This window comes from Symphalangus syndactylus, chromosome 3 (genome assembly GCF_028878055.3).
Source record: "Symphalangus syndactylus isolate Jambi chromosome 3, NHGRI_mSymSyn1-v2.1_pri, whole genome shotgun sequence".
In the NCBI taxonomy this organism is placed as follows: domain Eukaryota; kingdom Metazoa; phylum Chordata; class Mammalia; order Primates; family Hylobatidae; genus Symphalangus; species Symphalangus syndactylus.
This window is the reverse complement of record NC_072425.2, coordinates 51,190,462-51,214,057: the sequence shown is the minus strand read 5'-3', so window position 1 is coordinate 51,214,057 and position 23,596 is coordinate 51,190,462. Positions and strand designations below refer to the sequence as shown.

Below are 23,596 nucleotides of genomic sequence, written 5' to 3'. Positions count from 1 at the left end.
TGTATGTCTGGATACTAAATAGTTTCATTTTGTTTGTTATGAAATAAAATCATATAGCATGTACTCCTCTGACTTGCCTTCTTAATATTTATATTATTGGGTTTCATTCATGTTGGCATAGTTCATTTTTTAATGCTGTGCAGCATTCCATTGTATTAATATATATTTGTCCATTCTACTGTTGATGGAAAATGGACTGTTTCCAACTGCTTGCCATGATGAATAGTGCGCTTGTGAACATTGTTTCATGTGACCTGATGTGCCCAGGAGTGGAATTCCAGGGAAACTCCAGAGTAGGGCCCTGTTCAAGCCTCTGCTGCTGCTGGACACGGATGCACCTATTTATTCTCCTGGCAGAAGTGAAAGAACCCTCTCATTGCTCCATGTTTTTTTTTTTTTTTTTTTTTTGGTCTAGTGATTATGAAACTATATCCTGTAAAGGTTTCAGTTTGCATTTCCCTGATTGCTAATGAGGTTGAGAATCTTTATGTTTATGGGCCAGTAGGGTTTCCTCTATTGTAAAATGCTTGTTCATGTTGTTCGCTTGTGTTTCTTTTTTTTTTTTGAGACAGAGTCTCTCTCTGTCGCCCAGGCTGGAGTGCAGTGGCACAATCTCTGCTCACTGCAAGCTCCACCTCCCAGGTTCACGCCATTCTCCTGCCTCAGCCTCCCGAGTAGCTGGGACTACAGGTGCCCGCCACCACGCCCAGCTAATTTTTTGTATTTTTAGTAGAGACGGGGTTTCACCATGCTAGCCAGGATGGTCTCAATCTCCTGACCTCGTGATCCGCCCGCCTCGGCCTCCTGAAATGCTGGGATTACAGGCGTGAGCCACCGCGCCTGGCCTGTTTGCTTGTGTTTCTGTTGGGTTGTTTTTCTTTTGCTTATTCATAGGGATAACTTAATATATATATTGGATGCTAGTCAGATATATGGACTGCAAATAATAATCTTCCAATCTGTGGCTTGCATTTTTCTGTCTTCATGATGTGCTTTGAGATCAGAGTTCTTAATGTCAAATACATGAATTTTTCCCTTTATTTTATTTATTTTTTTTATTTTATTTTATTTTTTATTTATTTTTTTTGAGACGGAGTCTCGCTCTGTCCCCTAGGCTGGAGTGCAGTGGCACGATCTCGGCTCACTGCAACCTCTGCCTCCCGGGTTCACGCCATTCTCCTGCCTCAGCCTCTCCGAGTAGCTGGGACTACAGGCGCCTGCCACCACGCCCAGCTAATTTTTTGTATTTTTAGTAGAGACGGGGTTTCACCATGGTCTCGATCTCCTGACCTCGTGATCCGCCCGCCTCGGCCTCCCAAAGTGCTGGGATTACAAGCGTGAGCCACCGCGCCCGGCGAATTTTTCCCTTTATCGTTTGTACCTTTAAGTCCTATCCTGTATTTATGGATGAAATGATGTCATGTCTGAGATTTGCTTCACAATAATGCAGTAGTGGGCAAAGAAGGGTGGAAGTGCAGATAACACGCAATAGGCCGTGTGCTGGTTAATTTTGAAGGTGGTCGATAGGTACATGTGGCTTATCGTACAGTTCCCTTTTTTCCTGTGTATGTTTTAAAGTGTTACATGAGAAGGAGAAAAAGAAAACGTAAAGGAAGAATTCCTCCCTAGCCTGAGGTGATAAATGTTTTGTCTTCTAAAAGTTTTATTTGTGATTTTGCCCTTTGATTCTACCTGGCACTGAATTTTGTTTATGGTTTGAGTGAGGGAATTCAGTTTCTTGTTCACCGTGTGGAGAACCCGTTGCCTTAGTATTATCCACTGAGAACGCTGTCCTCTTCTGACATGTTGAGTGTCTCCGTGTGTGGGTCTGTTTCTGGGCTCAGTTCTGTTGAATTTCTGATTATCTTCATGCCACAGGATTATGCTGTTCTAGTTGCCATAGCCTTGTAATAATACTTGATGTCTGATTGGGCAAATCTGCCCATGTAATATTTCTGCAAGAGGTCGAGACTGTTCTTGATCCTTTTCACTTTTATGTACATTTTATGATCCTTGTGGAGATTTTGATTGGAATTACACCAATTCTGTAGATCAATTTGGAAAGAATAAAATCTTTATTATTGAGTGTACTAAAGAAGATGTTACATTTCTCTGTTGATTTGAATTGTCTTGAATATCTTTCCATAAACTTGAATTTTCTTTATTAAGCATTCATAACATCTTTTGTTAGAGATATTGCTAAGTATTTATTTTTGGCTGCTATTTCTATGTGTGTCTTATATTTTCAAATTAATACTGTAAGTTGATTTTATCTTAACAACTTTGCTCAGTTCTTATTAATTTTCATAGTTGATTTGTATCTTGCTTTGGCTGATTGTGTCTTCTCTAGTATCTTTTTTATCTTCGTGATCCACTGAGCCAGCTGTGAGTTAGGGCATGATTTTTATTTTTCTTCTTTTTTTTTTTTTTTTTTTTTGTTTTCAAGATGGAGTCTCACTCTGTCGCCCAGACTGGAGTGCAGTGATGCAATCTCAGCTCACTGCAACCTCCACCTCCTGGGTTCAAGCAATTCTCCTGCCTCAGCCTCCCAAGTAGCTGGGATTACAGGTGCCTGCCACCACGCCCGGCTAATTTTTGTATTTTTAGTAGAGACGGGGTTTCACCATGTTAGCCAGGCTGATGTCGAACTCCTGACCTCATGATCTGCCCACTTCGGCCTCCCAAAGTGCTGTCCACAAATGGACAGGTGTGAGCTACCGCACCTGGCCAGGGCATGATTTTTAATAGATGGTGCGATGGTGACTGTTCTTGTCTAGCCCTTGATCTTAAGGGGGAGTCTGATGTCTTGTCATCTTAACCCTTAGCACTATCTCCTTTACCTTTTTCAGGTTAAAGAAATATCCTCATGAAAGACTTTTAATCTGGGAGTGGTATGCTGAGGTGTGCATTTGTATTGCTCGGGCCTCATTGTGCAGAGGGGATTGGGGTGGGCAAGGGCAGGTATAGGGAAAGGAGTGGGAAACTCTTTCAGTATTGAGGCAAGGCATGGTTGCAGTCCCTGGGGCAAGTTCTCCTCTGTGGGAGGCAGGAGTGCTGGGTGGATTTCACAGGTTTTTGGGAGATAGAATAAATAGATAGGAGATATTGATGCTTGATTATAGAAGCTCAATGAAAAGAATTCGGGGGAAATGGCTCCCAGAGTTTTGGCTTGAGCAGCTCAGGTGAGGATGCCATTAATGAGATAAAGATGATTGGAGGAAGAGCAGATTTGGAGGATGGTTTTGGACACGAATGTTGAGACGCCTTCTAGGATCCCGGTGGAGATGGGAAACAGGCATTAGAATGCACAGGTGAAAGCAGAGTGAGGAGCTAAGCTGGAGTCATGGGTTGCAGCTTTGCTGGTGTGTAATGCTGAGAGGAGCCGTGGTGATGGAAGTGGAGGATAAAGAGATAGCACCCCTGGGACCAGATGCAGGAGGTAGATGCACAGAAAGAGTGGCGCAGTGAGGCCAGGGGAGATACCCTGTGCACAGTTGTTGGCAGCACTGAGTTCTGAGAGGTTGAGCAAGATGAGGGCGCTGCCTGATAGATGAAGTGTAAGCAGGACCACTCAGGGCAGGCTTCGGCTGAATTTGGAGCTCCCAAACCTTGTGTATGTACAATTGGTTGGCCCTCAACAAGAGGCAGTGGATCCTAGGAAAGGTCATTTTTAGCTTTCTTTCTTCCTCAGTATAGAAATTCATAGAAGAGGATAGGATGGGTGGCAAGCACCATGCCTCTCTACAGTCATTTCCATAAAGAGGTGGGGCTTTGAAATGCAGGGGAGAATTGAACAGGTTGAAGTTGTTATGGGGATGATGACTACTGAGAGAGAAGGGTTAAAGATATAGAAGGGAGTGGTTTTGGTGCACATGTGGTTTTACAGTGAAGATAGGGGAGCTTGATCTCTCATAGCAGACAGCCTCCTGCTACCTGGCCTTTTGAAAGTCTGGCCTCCACTAAGCAGCATGGGGAGGTCACAGAGTGAGTAGACTGAGGGCAGATGTGTAGAGCAGCCAGACTGCTGCGTGTCAGAGAAGAAATTTGCAAATAGGACCATGTTGAAAAAGGAGCTAATCAGCACTAAGCAAAGAACAGATGCTACACAGTGATGACCAACCTGGTCCTGGTCACAGCAACACAGTGACCTCTGGGTGTAGCAGCTGCCAGGTGCTTGGGAAGGGCCCTGTGGAGTGTTTCATTGGGACAGGAGCCTGTGGTCAGCCTGTGCCCTGACAGGTCCCCAAGGCTGGTCACATTCTACCAGACCAGAGTGTGTCCGAGGGATCACTTTCCTGCAATGCCCAGTGACTGACCTGGATTCAGACCTAGGAGACAGCAGAGTGAGTGGTCTGGGGTGGGCACTGCTACCTCCAGCTCGGGCAACCTGCCCAGGAGAGGGAATTCGTGTTGTGAAAGTTACTTGTGACAAACCTGAGGGAGAAGCCAGGCTGGTCTTGGGGCTGGTGTTCTGGGCTCTGGCCATGGGGATCCTGCCCCTGCTTTGCTGTTGGGCATCACTCCATCCTGACTGAGAGGGGCTCCTGTGCTGCATGAGGTCTGTGTGTCCTGCTGCTCCCCTGACTTTTCCATAGAATAAACAGCCCTACTTCATATGTGTCACCACAGCCCTGATCCCTGTGTCGCATTGCTCAATAGACAGTGTTAACAGTTATTTTGAAAATACACGTGTTCTCTCTCCAATAACATACCCCCCAGAATCTGACATCATGAGAAAATATCCCACTCGGAAGTTGAAAAGACAATATGTAAAGAATGATTTTAAATGCCAGACGACTGATCCTAAGCTGCGGAGAAAAGGTGTTCAGCCTCCAGGGAACTCAGTGGCATGCCGCTCAGACCCTGGAGGACTGAACAGAGCCCACTGCAGGCTCTGGTGAGAAATCGGTAGTGTAACCTGCCTGAGTCAGCTGAGTGCTCTAGCAAAAGGGCCAAAGGATAGAGGCAGGTCCTCTAGGGCAGAAAGAATGGAAATGTGAAAGAGACCACATGGTGGCCCACACTGCCCCAGGCCATGCCTGGCTGACAGCTGGACGGCTGGACCCACCTGGACCCACCCGGTGGCCCTCTTGTCCTGTTGTGGTCAGGGCAGAAGTGGAGTGCCTGGGGCCTCCTGCAGAGGAGTGGGCTCAGCAGGGAGCATGGATGGCCTTGGGGGTTGGGACTGACCAAGCCTGGGGACTATGACCGGTAAATGGGGCCCATTATAGAAGCTGGTGATGACTTTCTTATTTTCTCCAGAGATGGTCTGATACTCTGCAGTGTGGAGGTGCTATATAATTTAGCCATGTCCCTGCTGTCATTGTCAAGAACGTGTTTAGTTTTTTGCTACTATAATGATTTTTTAAAAAATTTTATTTTCATGAGGTATTCATTATACTATTGCTGTATTTTACCAATAACCTTAAAAAATGTGATATTCCTTAAAAATGTTATATTAAATCCTCACTTTGTCCTATAGCTTTGCTTACTAGACTTGCCCTTTCTTAGATTTTTTACTGAAGTTTTGTTGTTGTGATGAAAAACTGTTAACAAAAAATAGAAGTAACAGTAGAGTGAGTGGTGGTGTACCTACTTCAGGTTACACAAATGGCAACCTATGCTTCAAATCAGTCTTTTATAAAAAAGAGATGCTTCAGGCTTTTCTAAAAGTCATGTACAGCCCCCTTGAACATGTTTTTATATTTTGTCACCTTGTACATATGGAACAATTAATACATTACTTTAATTTTAAATTAAATGCTGTATCGTGCTTCCTATTCTGCACTTGGTCTTTTTGAGATGCGTCCTAGTTCATCTTGATGAGTTTTTATCTTTAAAGCTAATGCGGATGACGTTGATGTTAAGCCCTGGAGGCTGACAGAATAAAGGGCACCAGAGGGAAGTCAGGGCATTACTCCCATTGAGTAGAAAGGCCACTCATCTTGCCCTTCTGGTCCACAATTCCCAAGTAGAAAATTAGATTCTCCTGCTGGTGCTGGGGGCTTTGCTTTCAGCGTCTGCTCTGCGACCTTTCGCTCCATTTTCAGTGAGTTCGTGGTAGTTAGTGTGAAGTAGGAAGTGACACAGGCTGTCTGATCGTGTGGCTGTTTTGGAAGGTCATTTTTATTTTGAACTTAAAAATCGGATGTTTTGGAAGAACCTACACTCTCCTTTGAGCTATTGTCTGATTTAAAAGACTGCAGCGTGTGTCTTCCCGTAGTGGATGCATTTAGGTTTATTAATGTTGGGTTTGTTAATGGTGTTTCAATATTTGGTTACAAATGAGGAATGTCAGTTCAGTTTACCAGTGACTTCAAAATAGAGACCTGGTAGAGTTTTCTTTTAGGTTGTGCTTTTCCAAAATCCACAAATGGACAGAAACTAATTTATCTTATTTCATCATAGACTTATAAAACACATTTCAGTGGCTAAATGGGATTTGGGATTTTTGGTTTTTTTTTGTGTTGCTTTTGTGAGTGTGTGTAGAAACAGGGTCTTGATGTGTTGCCTGGCCTGGTCTGAACTGCCTCAGCCTCCCAAGTGTTGGGATTGTAGGCATGAGCCACCATAACCAGTCTTAATGAGATGTAACGTTCCTATTCTGCCTTCTTGAACTTTGCTCAGTCAGTACAAGTATTCTGTTCAAACTGATTAATTAAACCCAGGAACTGAATACATTTAGATAAAACTTGCTACTTGAGACTCAGGCACTGGGTGGATTTGAATGATGCCCTATCTCATGATGTCTACCCTCTCACTATCCACATTCAGGGATGGAAAGGATTTGGGGAGTGAGGAGTGTTTATAGAAGTTCAGCCCAGCTCCCTGCTGTAGAATGTTCTTGTATGAGCAGTCCAGCAGTCAGTAAAGCAACTCTTTTCATTGTTGAACTGCTCTCGTTCTTAGAAAGTTCTTGTTTCTGTTGACTTGAAGTTTGCTTCCGTGGTTTAATTTTTCCCGCTGTTCCGAATTCTTTCACGTGCCACACAGGACGTGCCTGTTCATTGAGTTCATAATCTTACTTCTCATGGGCCTTGCACTTAGCCTTCTTCAAGCTGATCATCCCTCAGGTTTTGCCTCCTTCTGTCACCAGGCCTTCTCTTCTGGGCGCCGGCCTCAGGCTCTTCCCATGGGGTCTGGCCAGTACCGCAGGCTCTGGGCTGACATCAGCTGCTCCCAGGCTCTTAGCTCTTGGGAGTTGCTCCTCCATCCTTTGCCTCCCTGGGCACTGACATTGCACCTGGTCTCAGTCCAGGCTCGGCCAGCCTGACCAGCTCTGCGGGGCCTCCTCTCCCTACAGGATGGCCAGATGCCGTGCCCTCCCACTGTGCTCCAGGCCCTACCCTGCCTCTCTGGACACTGGATCTGTAGTGTAACGGGAACAGGTCACATGACAGTTTCCTTTCTATACCTTCTTATCTTCTGTAGACTATTGATATTTAGTAAACATGTCCGTTTACACATGTTTGAAATGGTTGGAAAGTTTTGCCTTGTCTATGTTTGCAAGTGATGAAAATTAAAGGTAGTAGGGATTATATTGATTTATTTAATCTTGGACTCGACATCTTCAAAGCTATATTTTTCGGGTGATACTTGAAAATCATACAATGTCTGCCTGTTTATTTATTTATTTGTGAGATGGAGTCTCACTCTGTCACCCAGGCCAGAGTGCAGTGGCGCGATCTCTGCTGACTACAGCCTCTGCCTCCTAAGTAACTGGGGTTATAGGCACCTGCCACCATGCCTGGCTAATTTTTTTATTTTTAGTAGAGACTGGCTTTCGCCATGTTGGTCAGGCTGATCTTGAACTCCTGACCTCAAGTGATTCGCCTGCCTTGGCCTCCCAAAGTGCTGGGATTACAGGCATGAGCCACCGAGCCAGGCCAGTTTTTTGTTTTGTTTTTTAAGACTTAACTTTGTTACTCTTTGTTTTGTTTAACATTTCAGGATCATATGCCAAGTAATAGAGGAACATTTGTTAGGTTGGGCTAGGAATGGGGACTGGGGTAAGGCCGACTGTAGTTCTAAGAAGAGGTTCCAGTTTAACACCATTTCTTTAAAGAATTTTACCGTATTTTAATTCAGAGCAAAAGCCACACAGCTGCATATAGGCGTAAGTGAATCCTTTGAGGAAGTAGGTAACTGAGCTGTAACAAGTCAAGATCATACAGCCGAGGGATTGCAGTGCATGTCTCTTTTCATTCTGAAAGAACTTCTTACTATTTAAAAACTATTTTTAAAGTTACGAAATATTTTGAAATATAGTAAACTTTTTTGGCCTTTTTTTCTTCTTTCGCTTCTTGTCTTCAGTCTGCGTATTTTTTTTTACCAAAAGCCCACCTCTCTAGTAAGTGTGAAAGGAAGAGAGTGAGAAACTGATGGTGTGATCTCTACTCTGGAGCCCCGTGTCACTTCTGAGAAAGATGCCTCTTGTAGACAAGACACACAGCGGTTCTGCTCAGCTGCACTTGGGCATGGAGAACAAGAACCGACATAGATGAAGGCCTGAATCCACAGAGGCAGACCCTGGGTTAGGAGGCAAGTCTGCAGCCTTCAGAAGATGCAGACAAATTAATTCACTTATTGGACTGCTTTAATAGAATAGTGACTTGCTCTGTGGATTCACAGAGGATTATTTGAGGTCAAGATTGGAATGTGATTTTAGAAAATATTCTTTCCTTGGAATTATTTAGTTTTATGCTGTAATGTAGTTTGTTTGTTTGCTTTAAAGGAAAGTTTGTGCTTTCAAGGAAGGTTTTAGGATGAAATGGCCAAAAATCAAAAAACAAAAACGATCATCTTGACTTGAATGCGGGTGCTACATGAGTCTAGCCTTACATTTGTATTATCCCAAAGTTAGGCAAGTGAGGTCAGCCACAAGACATTATACACTAGACATTTTACATTGATTTAAATTACATGATTAGAGCTTGAATAGATTTTATAATATTCTTTGGACCGAACCTGCTTATCAGAATCACCTGTGAACAGTTTTTTAAAATAATAGTGACTTTGATCACACACGTGGAGGTGCAGATCTAGCCAACATACTGTTTAAGGAACAGCTCCTTGTATTGTCTGTGCCGTGTGTGTGTGTGTGCCATGCATGCACGTGCCGGGTGTGTTTGCACTTCTGTGTGTATCTACGCCTGTGTGTGAGTGAGCACTTGATCGTGCACACACATTCCTTAGAGGCATGGACTTGTGGACTTATTGGGCAGTTAGGAGTGTGTTGTGTGCACGTGTGTCTGTGTGCGTGTTGTGTGCAAGTGTGAGGTGTCTGTGACTACACACATGCCTGTCTCGTTATTCCCAGCTTCTCATACTGCAGTCGTTTTTATTTGGTACAAAGGTGGAAGCTCTGCCAAGGTTTTTTCTTGGTGCAAGCCAGGATCAAAGGGCTATGGTGTTTTAGAGCTTGTGAGCTGAAGGCCCTTGGAAGGCAGGAACCTCAGACAAATTGTAGTCTGTAAGATTCCTGGTCGTTCTCTGGGGGGAGTCAACAATGATCTGTGCTTCACTCCCAGCGTCTGTTGGCGGTGTTTGGCTCTCAGGAGGCCAGACTAAGGACAGCGTTTGCACTCCTGGTCTCACCACGCCCAGTGTTGGCTTAGGGAACCTCTTGCGAATGCAGCCGTGGACATTTGCTTTTCAGAGAACAAGAGTGAAGGTTTGGGGAATGTTTCTGTCCTTACCTATATTGACAGTAGGCAGTGTGAGAGGTGGTGGTTCGTGGGTTGTGTTCCCCTTGCCTGGTGTTTTCCTCTGATTTCATACTGCTATAAAGAACTGCCTGAGACTAGATAATTTATAACGGAAAGAGGTTTGATTGACTCACAGTTCAGCATGGCTGGGGAGGCCTCAGGAAACTTAGCATCATGGCAGAAGTTGAAGGGGAAGCAAGGCACCTTCTTCACAAGGCAGCAGTAAGAAGTGCTGAATGAAGGGGGAAGAGCCCCTTATACAACCATCAGATCTTGTGAGAACTCATTCACTATCATTAGAAGAGCATGGGAGAAACTGCCTCTATGATCCAATTACCTCCACCTAGTCTCTGCCTAGACACGTGGGGATTATGGGGATTATAATTCAAGATGAGATTTGGGTGGGGACGTGCAGCCTAACCATATCACCTGGTGTTCAGACGAAGAGATTGTAGAAGCGTATCTACTGCTTAAAGAGGGAAGTTGGAGTCAGGAAGCTCTGGGCTTGGTTTTCTTCCACATTTAAAACAAACCCAAGGAAGAGATGGTGCAGCCGTGCGAGCCCCTGGCGGATCTGTTGTGTCTCACACAGGTTTTCTATTTTCTCTGTGTCTTCAGCAGTGTGCATCTTAGTTAAACCGCCTCAGGGCTCCTGTCATTCCCAGGCCCAGTCCTCAGCTTGACACATCATAGATGCTCAGCACCTAAGTGTTCTGAGAGGGACTGCAGCTCCTAGGGGTCCATGTGCCATGTCCTCCTGTTTCCTGCTGGTGGTGTTTGGAAGTGCTGTTTGACATTTGGGCCCCAGTCGGTCCTTGTTACTGTGGGTCTTGTGCTGTCTCTGGAACAGCCCTTTATGGGCACCATCTACTCACTCGTTCACTTCTGTTGGCTGATGTGGCCCCTGAGCTCTCTTCCTGTCCTTAGTTAGGCCCCGCGAGGCCAGAGTTTGAGTATGGAGGCTTCCAGCCCCTGCCTTCTGTCCCAGCTTCGGGCTGGCCCGGCTGCTTGTCCTGCTGCCCTGCATCAGCCATTCCTCCGTGTGGCTTTCAGTCCCCTCACAGGTTTCTTCACTTTTGCAAGGTAGTGTGGGGATGATGACTAGCACATGGCAGCACACATCAGGCAGGTTTATGAAATTATGTTTTAAGAGAACACAGAATCGCAAATTACTCATCATGTATATGTGTTAAAATGTAACCTAATTGCTGAACAATGAAAAGCGATACCTTTTATATTGAAAACTCACTAGTTAGCTGAGAACCTAATGGTAGTTGCAATGTACTTTAAATAGAAAAGTCCTCTTGCTTGACAAAGGTAAAGGAAACTGTTCGGTCCGACTTTGTTCCTTTCATGCCTGCCAGGGCTTCTGGTTTCGCGGAGACCTCAGGCTAGGAGCAGCCCTGAGCAGGGAGACAGTTACAGAGAATCCCCACCAAGTTGCAGGCAGAGGGACAGCCAAGGCCCTCAGGAAGTGCACGAGAGCAGAACCTCTACGGCAAGTTCACCGAGAAATCTGGAAAGTTCGAATCCCAGCCCCAGTCCATCAAATCGAGCATCATAAAATTAAGTTTTCCTTACTGTGAAATGGCAATTTGTAATGATTTCTGAGAAGTGGGACCCATGGTGGTGTCGATGTCTGAGCCAGGTGAGGGTGAGATCCCTGGCGCCATGGGCTGGCCCCCAGGATGCCCTGGAAAACGCATTCTGTTCACAGCTGTGTGATTCTTTTCTTTCTGTGTTGGTGAAGCAGCCAGACCTGGTCCGTTTGGAATGCCTGGGATGGTGCCGCCGCATGTTCCTCCTCAGATGCTCAACATTCCGCAGACCTCTCTGCAAGCAAAGCCCGTGGTAAGGCCTTCCCTGCATTGGGTCGGGTGGCGGGTGTCAGACACAGTGCATGCGCTGAATTTCAACGAATGCTAAAATAAGTTCCTAACCTCTTGAATTGATATGTGAAATAGATGCCAGTGTTTGTTGAAATAAAAATGAGCCAGAAAATGTCAGCCTGGGCCTGAGTCGGGTCCTGCTGGCCACGTGCGCGTGACCTGTGCCCTTTGCTTCAGGCCCCACAGGTGCCCAGCCCAGGGGGCGCTCCGGGCCAGGGTCCATACCCGTACAGCCTCTCTGAGCCAGCACCTCTCACTTTGGACACGAGCGGGAAGAATCTGACGGAGCAGAACAGCTACAGCAACATTCCTCACGAAGGGAAGCACACGCCGCTGTATGAGCGGTCCTCGCCCATCAACCCGGCCCAGAGCGGCAGCCCCAACCACGTGGATTCCGCCTACTTCCCTGGTTCTTCTACATCGTCATCTTCAGACAACGACGAGGGCAGCGGAGGGGCAACAAAGTGAGTGGTGCGCAGGTTGCTGGGTGCTTCCTGGCGGGTAGTGACCTGGGGAAGCTGCCTTCTGACCTGCCAGCCCAGCTGGTGCTTTGCTCAGAGATGTAGTTTGTTGCAGGTGGGTGATGGTCAGTCTGTACTCAGACGGGGGCTCCTTGGACAGAGAGGAGAGAGGAAGGGTAGGTATGTTCTTGAAGTTTCCATGATTTAAAATCTGCACCATCCCAGCCCCATGGCCTGGAGCCACAGGAAACTTTCTGGGGAGGAATTTGACAAGAACTGGTTTGTGTGATGACCAAAACATGGGGGCATTTGTCCGGTGTAGTGCCACTCACACCCACCACAGCAACCCCCTGCCGACCCCCGAAACATTAATCTCCTGGCTCACGGATCAAGAGAGCTCTGAATTTCCTGTCCTTCTCCTAAACTCAGCAGGTCACAGGACACTTTGGAAATAACACTGTTTGCCCAAGCAAAACCCTAGAAGGCTGCCTAGACCCAGGCTGGAACTGTTTCCTTAGCGGAGTATTTTAAACACTGTGTGTCCCTGAATAAATGAGTTCACAGATACATAGCTGGTTAAAATTTGATCAAGGAAATCTTAAATTTGCACTGCCCCCTTTCTTTAAACTGTCTTATGTTTAAAACAAAAAAAACAGGGAAAGAATATTTCTTTCCTTTAAGTCAGTGTCTCCTTTTCCTTGGTGTGAACTCTACAGTGTAGATAACCAGGACTGGTTGATGTTTCATCTGTTTCTGATGTAGGAAATGTAAGAGTCATAGTTGTCAGTTTCCGTGCCAGTTCTTACCTGGTGTGTCACCTGAAGCAGGTGATCTTTCCTCTGTGTCTTCTTTCCATCTGTGAAATAGGAATAAATGTCTGTTGACCCAGGGCAGAGCTTACTGAAGGTCTGTCTGCCATCCAGGGATGCATACCCTGTTTATAGCAGAGAAGTATAACATTAATAAATGTTGATTTGCTATATGTGCAGAGAAGTATAAAATTAATAAATGTTTATTTGCTGTATATGCAATGCCAAGACTGTAAAATGAAGTAAAGAGTTGCAATTGAATATTCAAACTTTTAAATTAACCTCTAGCAAGATAATATATTGAGTACCCATTGAATCAGAATCTCTGGTTGGGCCCCCAAATTTGCATTTTAAATAAGCACCTCAGTCAGTCTTTAGCACACTGAAGTTTGAGAACAACTGCTAGATGGTCTTGGAAGCCCTTATGCGCCAGGATTCTAAGGCATGTGCATTTTGCTGTAAAACGTGACTCATGTCAGCAAAGTCAAAGTGTCTGTACAATACAGTTTTTGTCTTAGTAAGAAATGTTCTTTCTAAACTGTGAAACATAGATAAGAAGTAAGACAAAAAGCAGAAGTAAGCTTTATGACCCCAACAAGAGTTCAGTGCTAGTGATGGAGATGTGGAAACCAGGTCAAAGTGCTGACTTGGGGACGTGGGTGGTGACTGGGGCACGTTTCAGTTGAGGTGCTTGTTCCTCCGGTAGGGAGGGATTGAGAAGAACGTGAGTTGCCCATCTAATTTGGCAAGTTGTCTTTGGTAGGATGAACTGAACTTGGAGTGAGTAGGACTGCCTGAGCATGTCCTGTCTTTGCTGTGTATGCACCCTCCTACCTGTCTATGAAGGTTCTGGTCAGCTTTTTGGAGCTCTGGGCATCTGTCCTCCCTCTGACCTCTTGCATTGCTTATTGTCTTTATCCCTGATATGGCATCTTTACTGTTTTCTGGAGATGCATCTTGTTTCTGCCACTGGAATTTGACCTGCTCGGAGTCTTGTGTTTTACCATCCTTGTGGTTTGAAGTGCCATGAAGAATGCAGGGTACACCCTATAATAAGGAAGAGACAGACATGTTAGACTTGAGATGAATGAAGGCAGAGGAGACAAGGGTGCTTGTTCCTGAAGGCTTTGGGGCCAGAAACTAGCATTCGACTTGGGGTCAAACCCTTGATCATGGGCATCCTTTGCTTGTGGCAGGTGCAGGGGTATGACGCATGTGCCAAGTAGGGACAGTGTTCATGATTTTCAGCAAGGGTTCTAGTGTATTGAATTGGTTGTATCTACAGTGTATAATGTGCCCCTTAGGCTGTGCATAAGAGAACAAAGAATTGCTTTTATAGTTTACCAAAAAAAGTCACTACTTTTTTAACCTTTGGTTTAGAATTGAATGAGGACCCTGGGACCTATGTTGCTTTTTCAGGATGGCCCTAAGAGAACAGAAATTATTCATTCTCTTAGCAAGAAATACTTGGGCATTTATTTACCAGTGAACAGGGCAGAGGACAGGAGTGATGAGGTCTGTGCGCAGAGCTTGCTTTCTGGAGGAGCGTATGTAAGCAGTGAACATAGAAGCCCTGATGAGTTCGTGAAGAAGACGTGCCAAGAGTGAGGAGCGGGGAACTGGGAGCACTAGAGCAAAGGAGGGCAGGAAGACTGGGAGAAAGAAGTGAGCCAGCTGATGGTCTGTGGTGTGAGGACCAGCAGGGCTGGGACGTGCACAGCTGGATGTGTTCTAAGTGCCACGGGAAACATCTAGAGCAAACTTGTTCATCCCATGGCCCGTGGGCCGCACACAGCGCAGGATGGCGGCCCAACACAAATTCATAAACTTTCTTAAAACATTGAGATTTTTTTTCTGATTTTTTTTTTTTAAAGCTCATTAGCTATTGTTAGTCTATTTTATATGGGGCCCAAGACAATTCTTCTTCTTCCAATGTGACCCAGGGATGCCAAAAGATTAGACATTCCTGATCCAGAGTGTGCTTAGCATGACCTTAGGCTGGAGAGACCCTGGTGTTTCTTTGGAGGTGAGTTTTCTCCCAACTTGATGCCATTTGCCCTCAGGACAGTGGGTCTCCAGACAGTCAGACCATTCAGCTGCTGGAAACAGTTGAACTCCAGAACTCTGGTCTTAAAATACATTGATGGTAGAAATGTTTATATATATGTATATATTTTTAAATTTTTTTGAGATGGAATTTTGCTCTTGTTGGCCAGGCTGGAGTGCAATGGCATGATCTCTGCTAACTGCAACCTCTGCCTCCCAGGTTCAAGTGATTCTCCTGCCTCAGCCTCCCGACTAGCTAGGATTACAGTTGCCTACTACCATGCCCGGCTAATTTTTTGTATTTTTAGTAGAGATGAGGTTTCACCATGTTGGCCAGGCTGGTCTCAAACTCCTGACCTCAGGTGATCCCCCCACCTCGGCCTCCCAAAGTGCTGGGATTACAGGCATGACCCACTGTGCCTGGCCAGAAACATTTATAATTTCTAGACTGTAAAATAGCAGAGGCGATTGGCCTTCTAGATGCATAGCAAGGTGTGTCCCCACCTGCTACGCTCTGCCTCTCATTGTCCAGCCCTAACTTCTCCTGTCTTCTGTAGTGTACATTCAGTGATACCACAAGGAAGGAATAATGTGGGACACCCTGCAAAATAAATGGCCTAGTTTCCCCAACAATAAATCAGTGGCACTCTTTTAAAGGGTGGTAGTGATGGGCGATGGGGATTGTCACATAAAAAAAGAGACAACAAAAAAAGAAAAAAGCTTCCTATGAATTAAAAAGGTGAGTGGTTTTCTAAAATTATTATTTTTTTAGGGACAGGGTCTTGCTGTTTCACCCAGGCTGGAGTGCAGTGGCACCATCATAACTCACTGCAGCCTCAAACTCTTGGGCTCAGGTGATCCTCACACCTTAGCATGCTCCACTTGAGACGAAAGACATGTTCCACCACACCCAGCTAACCTGTATTATTTGTAGTTGTGGGGTCTCGCTGTATTGCCCAGGCTGGTTTCAAACTCCTGGCCTCAAGCAATCCTCCTACCTCTGCCAAAAGTGCTGGGATTACAGGCATGAGCCACTGTGTGCAGCCGATGGCAACTGTTTTAAATGGAAAAAGATACAAATGTGCTGGGTATGGTACTGTACGCCTGTAGTCCCAGCTACTCGGGAGTCTGAGGTGGGAGGATCACTTGAGCCCAGGAGGTTGAGGCTGCAGTGAGCTATGATCATACCTGTGAATGGCAAATGCACTCTCTCCTGGGCAGTGTAGTGAGATCTCATCTCTTAAAGGTATAAGCATGGAATTCACAAAGGAAGCAGCCATCAGTAAACATAAAAAGTTGTTCAACCTCACTAAGAACATCTAAGTTCTACAACTTAGAACATAAGATACCTTTTACAAAGGCCTATAAAATTGTCAAACATTTATTTTTAAAGATAAAATGTTGTGGGGGGTTATGGGTGGAGTTATTGGGTCCTCGCTGTCGCCACTGAGCATTGCTGGATGTTGTCATGACTTGTGGACGTCTGAGAGCTGCATGCGTGCGGGTGCTCTTTGTGGAGATTTGCTCTGTGCCTGTAGGAAGGTGGGTGTGGGGTGTGCATTGCAGCAACATTGATGGAACAGATGTGTGTGCCCCCATGCTGTCATCAGGGGTTCATTGCACAGGGGACTCATATACACTACAGAAAATATGCTCTTGTAACCCCAAGTTCTTGGGGAGGCATCCACACAGATGGCAGCAGATCAGGAAATGCTCTCAGCCAGTCCTCAGGGGCAGTAGGGCAGCCTTCATCTGGGTACACTTGGCAGCCCTGAGCTTTATCTCTTCTTTTCATTGTATTTCTTTAATATCTTATTCAGCATTTTAGTTTCTTTAGTTGGATGAGTTGTTCAGTGTCTTTGTACTGTACAGTTCTCCTATGCTGTTGGAGTGGACGTGATGGGCTGTGTTACTCTTTTGAAATACAAATTTCTCTTTAGAATTTTTGGAAGATCTGTTAGAGGAGGAGTTCTTAGAATATGAGAAGACTTCTTGCCACATAGTTGTGCCTGCCTGACGTATTTTTCCAAAAAAATTGAAGGTGAACCTGTTGGAAGTTCAGTTCTGAGTTTAATTGGCTACTTTGCAGAGACACAACACTCTCTTTCTAGCACGTCCCTTGGAAGAAAATAGGCTGGTGCTTGGGTAGTGATCAGAACTGGCAGTTATTCTAGGCCTAACACAGTTTGGCAATAAAATAAGAAAAGGGGGCCACGTGTGGTGACTCATGCTTTAATACCCGCACTTTGAGAGGCTGAGGCAGGGGGATTGCGTGAAGCCAGCCTGGGCAACATAAAATTTAAAAATTAGCCAGACATGGTGGCATGTGCCTGTGGGTCCAGCAACCTGGGTGGCTAAGACGGCAGGATCACTTGAGCCCAGGAGTTCGAGGCTGTAGTGAGCCATGAGGGCACCACTGCAGTCCAGCCGGGCAACAGAACGAGTCCCTGTCTCTTAAAAAAAAAAAAGAAAAAAAAGGAAAGAAAAGGAATGAAATGTGTGGCTTTCTAAGTAATGTCTCCTCCAGTTCCTTTGTTAGAACAGTAGAGCAGTACCAGCATACACTTGCTTTATTCTTGTTTAAATTTTAAAAATTAAGGTGACATTCTTGTCTTTTTTCCCTTCCTGGTGCCTGTCAGATGTTTGTAATCTTTCAGTTGAATTAAGAATTACAGTTGAGGCCAGGTGCAATGGCTCATGCCTGTAATTTCAGCACTTCGGGAAGCTGAGGCAGGCAGATCACTTGAGGTCAGAAGTTCAAGACCAACATGGTGAAACCTTTTCTCTACCAAAAAATACAAAAATTAGCTGGACGTGGTGGTGTTTGCTTGAAGTCCCAGCTACTTGGGAGGCTAGGTAGGAGAATTGCTTGAACCTGGGAGGTGGAGGTTGCAATGAGCTGAGATTGTGCCACTGTACTCCAGCCTGGGCAATGGAGTGAGATCCTGTTTAAAAAAAAAAAAACAAAACAAAAATTACAGTTGAATCCTTGTGGAGGTGTTTATTTTATGTTATTTTCATAGATTCATTTGGACTTGCAGAATCTGAATCAAATCTGAGGTTGCTGTATTATAATTTTTAATTCTTTGTTTTATATCTTTTTTCTAATTATCATCTTGATACAAAGTTATATAGAATTCAAACACTGAAAAATACAGTATAGAGAATTCCCCATGATCCTACTTCTAGAGAGGTAATTATATTTGAAAGATTGGTGAATATTCAAGCACCTTATTTTCCTCTTCATCTGCTAAGATAAGATTTTTACAATAACTAGGTCCTATCTTAGGGAGAGTAACTTGCCCTTTTTCCTTTTCTTCCATCTCTTATACTTAATATACTTATGTAACTATGTATTTGTATTTGTGCATGTAAGTATTAATATGTATATGTACTTAATACCTAATATTTAATAAGCTCTATATACATCCACTTTATTGCTTTCACATTTTTGCATTAAATTACTGACATTTTAAAATGGATATGTAAAAGTCCTTATTGAGAGAGAAGACTGAGTTTTTTTCCACTTTGTGAACTTATTTGTATGAATGGGTTTCATTTTCTTGAGAACTTATATATGTATCTTAGGAGAGAAAGCCCTGTGGAACAGGACATCTCCACATTTATTATTTATTTTGACATGTAGTGTTATGGAGGCATCTCTTGCATAAGTCTTGTATTCCCCTCTCCTGTTAATTTTTGCTAATGACATGTACTCCCTGGACCAAATCTGGACTGTGAAAGATGAACCACGGGAAGGCAGGCTGTTTGGTGTTAGCACGCTCTGTGAGCAGCACTGAGACCTAGCTGTTGGCAGGAACCGGTTCGCTCAGAGTCTCTTGGTTGGTATTTCTAGGTGGTGGTGTGACCTGAAGCTCGCAGAACCTCAGAGCATTCAAATGTGCGTTGACAGATTTGCTGAGTTGTTTGTGTATTAAATTAGCTGATGAAAAAGCTCAATGAATGGTAGTTATCACTACTTTTTAAAAATTAACTCTTAGTATGCTAGAAAACCAGAACACTGATGTGGTTTTTAACGTAAAATAGCTAAAAGAATTTTGTTTGGCTCCCTTTGATCTGGTATCCCAGGAAGTTTGTGCCTGATGTACCTCTTTTGCTTGAAGATGGTGTTGAATGTTTTTCTTGTCCTTTAAGTCCTTTCCAACTCTACTTCCAAAAAAACTTTGTGTTTCACAAAGAGAATTCCATCATGCCCTGCTCCAGGATCCTGAGGCATGGGTAGGTAGGTCTGGGGCTGAGGGAATGACTTTAGTGTAGCTGTAGGTTTTTCTTTCAGATTGTTATGCTCTTGTTCGAGACAGATAATCCGCTTTATATTTATGTTTTGACCTTTTAACACATGGTACCATTTCTAATATCTTCTCATAAAAGTGATTCTGAATTTTTTATGTTGGCAAAAATTAATCATGATCTATATCATTACGTTGTGTTGTAGCCATCCACTAATCTGTGTAGACATTTCGTATTGATCTTAAGACAAATGTGTTGACACAGTTAGGTGTCTCTGAACCTTCACTTGCGGGTTGCAAGGGGATAGCTCCATGACCAGTTGGGGCTTCTTGGTCACACAGTCTTCTGATGACAGCGAGAAGTCCTGACAAGGCTGTGAAAGAAGTTTGAGCCATCATCTGACTGCCACATGGAAAAGTGCTTTCTGTGTTCCTGACATTTTAAGCTCACCCATTATGTGAAGGAAACTGAATGTGTGATGTTAGCTTAACTAGGGCATGAGGAGACTAGACCTATTAGGTGTCTGTCTCTGTGACTCTTGTGGCTTCCCTGGTCAGGGCACCCAGAGACTGGTGCTTCTGTAGGGAGATAGCACTTGGCAGGGCCAGGCCATGCAGAACTCTGAGCATCTGTCCAGCCAGGCCGAGGCCTTCTGTTGGGCCCAGGCCCTCTTTGTTACACTATCAGAGACCCTCCCGGCTGTCTGTTCTCAGCCCTGTTGAGTTGGGGAGCAGATAGAAATGAAAAATTCACACATGCCAAGTAGTTCTGCTGTGAATTTGATCTTTTCTTTTCTAAATTTAATGATTTATTTTCTTCCATTTTGGTTTATTTGCCTTCGCTCTTTCCTGTTGACACAGAATTCAGCTTTTACTTAACGTTCTCTTTCTTTTCTGCTCCATAAAGGAAAACTGTACACCCCTGACAGTCAGGAATATGAGTGACACGTCATACCCTGGTATACTTGGTGTAAATGAACACCAATACATTTCCATCCTAGTCTCACCAACTTGCTGAAAGATGTAGAAAAGAAATCATTCAGTGACTATAGCAGTTTGCTATCTTTCCAGGCTTTCTTACGGAAGAAGCTCCAAACGTTCCTAGTAAAGTGAGGCCTTGGCATACCTCTCTGACAGCCTGTGAATACCCCATCCTATAGTGCTGGGCTTCCCCAGCCACCGAGCTGACTTGCCAGAGTCACCCTTTCTGTTGCTTGCGTGCTGCATTCTCACATATGTGTGAAACTGTTTGTAGCCTCCTCGGCTCAGCTCTGCTGTGGTAGCAGGTCCAATAGTTTGAAATAAGGGTCTGGGTTTGAATCCAGCTACTTTATTTGTGACTGTGGGTAGATTCCTTCTCGCTGAGCCTGGATTTTATCATTTTGTCATTAGAGATTTATAGTGTGGGGGTGGGGATGAGATTGTGAGAGCGCCACAGGCTTCCTGCGCAGTGCCCGGGTCACTGACTCTACTTCCTTGTGGCCGGTGCCTGTCTCAGCGCAGTGTGAGTCAGTGAAACGTCTGGTTTATGTACATGGTTTCAGGTATCAGTTTAAGGTATTATTCGTTGTGTAAAATGAAACATAAATATATATAGAAGTATTCTAAAATGTTATCCATCTGTTCTTCAAAGCAAGGCATTTGTCATATTCAAATTTTTTTTTCAAATTGTAAAGTAATATATTTGTCCTATTGAAATATATTGGCCTTCTCAAAAACTGTTTCTTGTCAAGATGCTTTTCAGGCAGAATTGTAGATTTTACAGTATGATTGTTAGAAGGTTATATGAGCATCCAGATTATGACATTTATTTTTAGATTGATAATCTACGTAGGACAACACTAAGGCTTGCAATTGTAGGGTCTGTATGATCTCAGGTGGCACTGGCATGGTGCCTCGGCTCTCCAGTTTTAGTAGAGAGGTGCGTCCCCTCCTTGGTTGTTACTTTCCTAACACTTGGCCTCCTCTGCCCCACCATCCTAGGTGCATGATCTTCTAGATCCTCTTACCCTCCAAGAGCCCCAGACACTCTAGGGACGGATACCCTGTGGATGGGCGCTTGCGGGTCTGCATGGTTAATAAGCATTCCACATGAGCCTTTAAGCTTAACAACAGTTTGAGAACACTTACTGTTCTTTACATGCTATGGAAGATAAGCAAGAGTTGTGCCAATGTTGCCATGTACTTCTAGGCCAGGATTTAGTAATTTATTGCCCCCTGCATCTCCCAGCTTGCTGACTCATGCATCTCTATCAGCACATGCTCATCCACCCCCTGAGCCTTTCTCCATTGTCTGCTCACATTGTGCCCTCAGTGGCTGCTTTCTCAGTGGGACAGACCACTGCACTCTGGGGATGCCTGCAATGGTTTTTGATGTGTCTGAGCCACTGCTGGGGTTTCCTCTAGTTTTGTTAAGTTGCAGGCAGAGATTGTGCATGAGCAGTGGTTTCTTCAAGCTCCATGAAGACCGGGAAACCTGAAGAGGGTGGGTGAACTTTTCATGGCGTGCATGCGGTATCCTTGGCTGGACGGTCCATTGTGTGACAGCGGAATCTTTTTGCAGCTTTTTTTTTTTTTTCCTTTTTTTAAAAGACAGAACTAAAATGAAGTTGATTGAAAAATAGGAGAATTATCTGGTCTTAAAACCTCTCCATCTGTCATGTGAGTCAGTTACAAAGGCAGGCCAGTTGACCCATGCTAGCATGTCCTATGGCCGACACTGGTTTTCAGAAGGTAGTTTGGGCGTGGAACCTTATAGTGGAAGGGTGAGTGCACGGAGCACCACAGCCATCCCTGCCTCAGGGTCACACTGTGCACTGAGGTTCCAGTGTGGTGCTGCGTCCTGCTGGCCCTGCTCAAGCCCCTGCACATCCTCTGCTACCTGTAGACAGTGCATTTCACATTTGCCTGAGGACTATGGTAAACCCATATACTACAAGTGAACAAAGACTTTAGGAAATAATGCTTATTCACACCACTCATTCTGGTCTGTCGTGTTTCAGTTTTTTTTTTTTTTTTTGAGACGGAGTCTCGCTCTGTCACCCAGGCTGGAGTGCTGTGGCACGAACTCGGCTCACTTCAAGCTCCGCCTCCCGGGTTCACGCCATTCTGCTGCCTCAGCCTCCCGAGTAGCTAGGACTACAGGTGCCCGCCACCACGCCCAGCTAATTTTTTGTATTTTTAGTAGAGATGGGGTTTCACCGTGGTCTCGATCTCCTGACCACGTGATCCGCCCGCCATGGCCTCCCAAAGTGCTGGGATTACAAGCGTGAGCCACCGCGCCCTGCCTGTTTCAGTTTTTTTAAATGCTCATTAAACCCACCAAATTGTTTTCCCAGACTGTTAATGGGTAACAGCACAGTTATCTCTCATTCTGGAGTTTGAGATGCTCTGTGATCTTCTCATCTCGTTTTCCTTACCCCCTTTTTTTTTCGCTACTTTGTTAAATAAAGCCATCCTCCAAATAAGTTCCCATGAACTCCCTGTTCTGTGAATCTACCAAGTTTGTGCCATCTTGCTTTGCCTAGAGTGTACCTTCCCTGCCTTTCAGATTTTCCAGTTCGAGTCACCTCTAGTGTTAGCTCTAATGCCACCTCCACATGAATAGGCTGGAGTGCCCTGTGTGATGTATTGTCGCCTTACATTTATTTATAAATTATGTGTAGTATTCGATCCAGATAACATTTAAGTCTTCTGCTACCTCATAATTGCCAATTAAATGCTGATCTTTGTCTCGCTGTGATGATGGAAAGATCCTTCAAGGCAAGGCTTGCCTTTGTTTCCTCTGCATCCTCCATAGCGCTAAGCACATCACAGACCATCTCTAAACTGCCTGGTGACTCCTGTAAGTTAGGTGTTCGATAGTTTCTTTTCCATAGTATGTGGTTATCACCTACCCTTTTGAAGCAGGAAGAAATATTACTATAATAGAGTTATTTATTGACGTTGTGTTTATTTTAAAAGTATTGTTATTATGAGCCTGTAGACTTAGCTGAGGTCCTTCTTATCATTGTCAGCTGGTTTGTGAAAATAATTGGACAGTAATCATGTTCATTTTATGTTTAGCCATATCAGCGGGAACAAGATTGGCTGGGAGAAGACAGGAAGCCACTCAGAGCCTCAGGCACGAGGAGACCCAGGAGACCAAACAAAGGTAGAAAGTCTATGCCTTTTAGTTTTTGAGTTCGGACTCATTTTGTATTAGCATACTGTATTAGTGATCAAATAGTGAAAAATAATATCTCTCTCTTTTAATCGGGTCATGTAAACCTTTACAAAGGGGATAAGCGGGGAAGGAAGAGTTCAGAGCTATGCCCAAGCCGGCTAGTCTTTCTGCATGGCAGGCACCTGATGCGTTTCCTCGTTTGCTCACTGCATCATCTTGGACAAGGTGCTTAGGACCTTCCTGAGCCCACATTTGTTGTAGGTTTTTGT

At 44.6% G+C, this 23,596-nt stretch overlaps 1 protein-coding gene across 6 annotated transcripts in view; it reads left to right on the top strand.

The window, feature by feature from the left end:
• The window catches only part of LOC129479188 (constitutive coactivator of PPAR-gamma-like protein 1), a 115,717-nt gene that overhangs the window by 53,702 nt on the left and 38,419 nt on the right, over positions 1-23,596 (top strand). For 4 of the 6 annotated variants that reach the window (XM_063636235.1, XM_055271882.2, XM_063636238.1 and 1 more), the window contains exons 6-8: positions 11,458-11,558; positions 11,774-12,060; positions 23,228-23,315. In XM_063636235.1, coding sequence (XP_063492305.1) covers positions 11,458-11,558; positions 11,774-12,060; positions 23,228-23,315 — 476 coding nt within the window. The remainder of the gene's footprint in view (positions 1-11,457; positions 11,559-11,773; positions 12,061-23,227; positions 23,316-23,596) is intronic. The other 2 variants (XM_055271883.2, XM_063636237.1) reach the window with 1 other exon arrangement.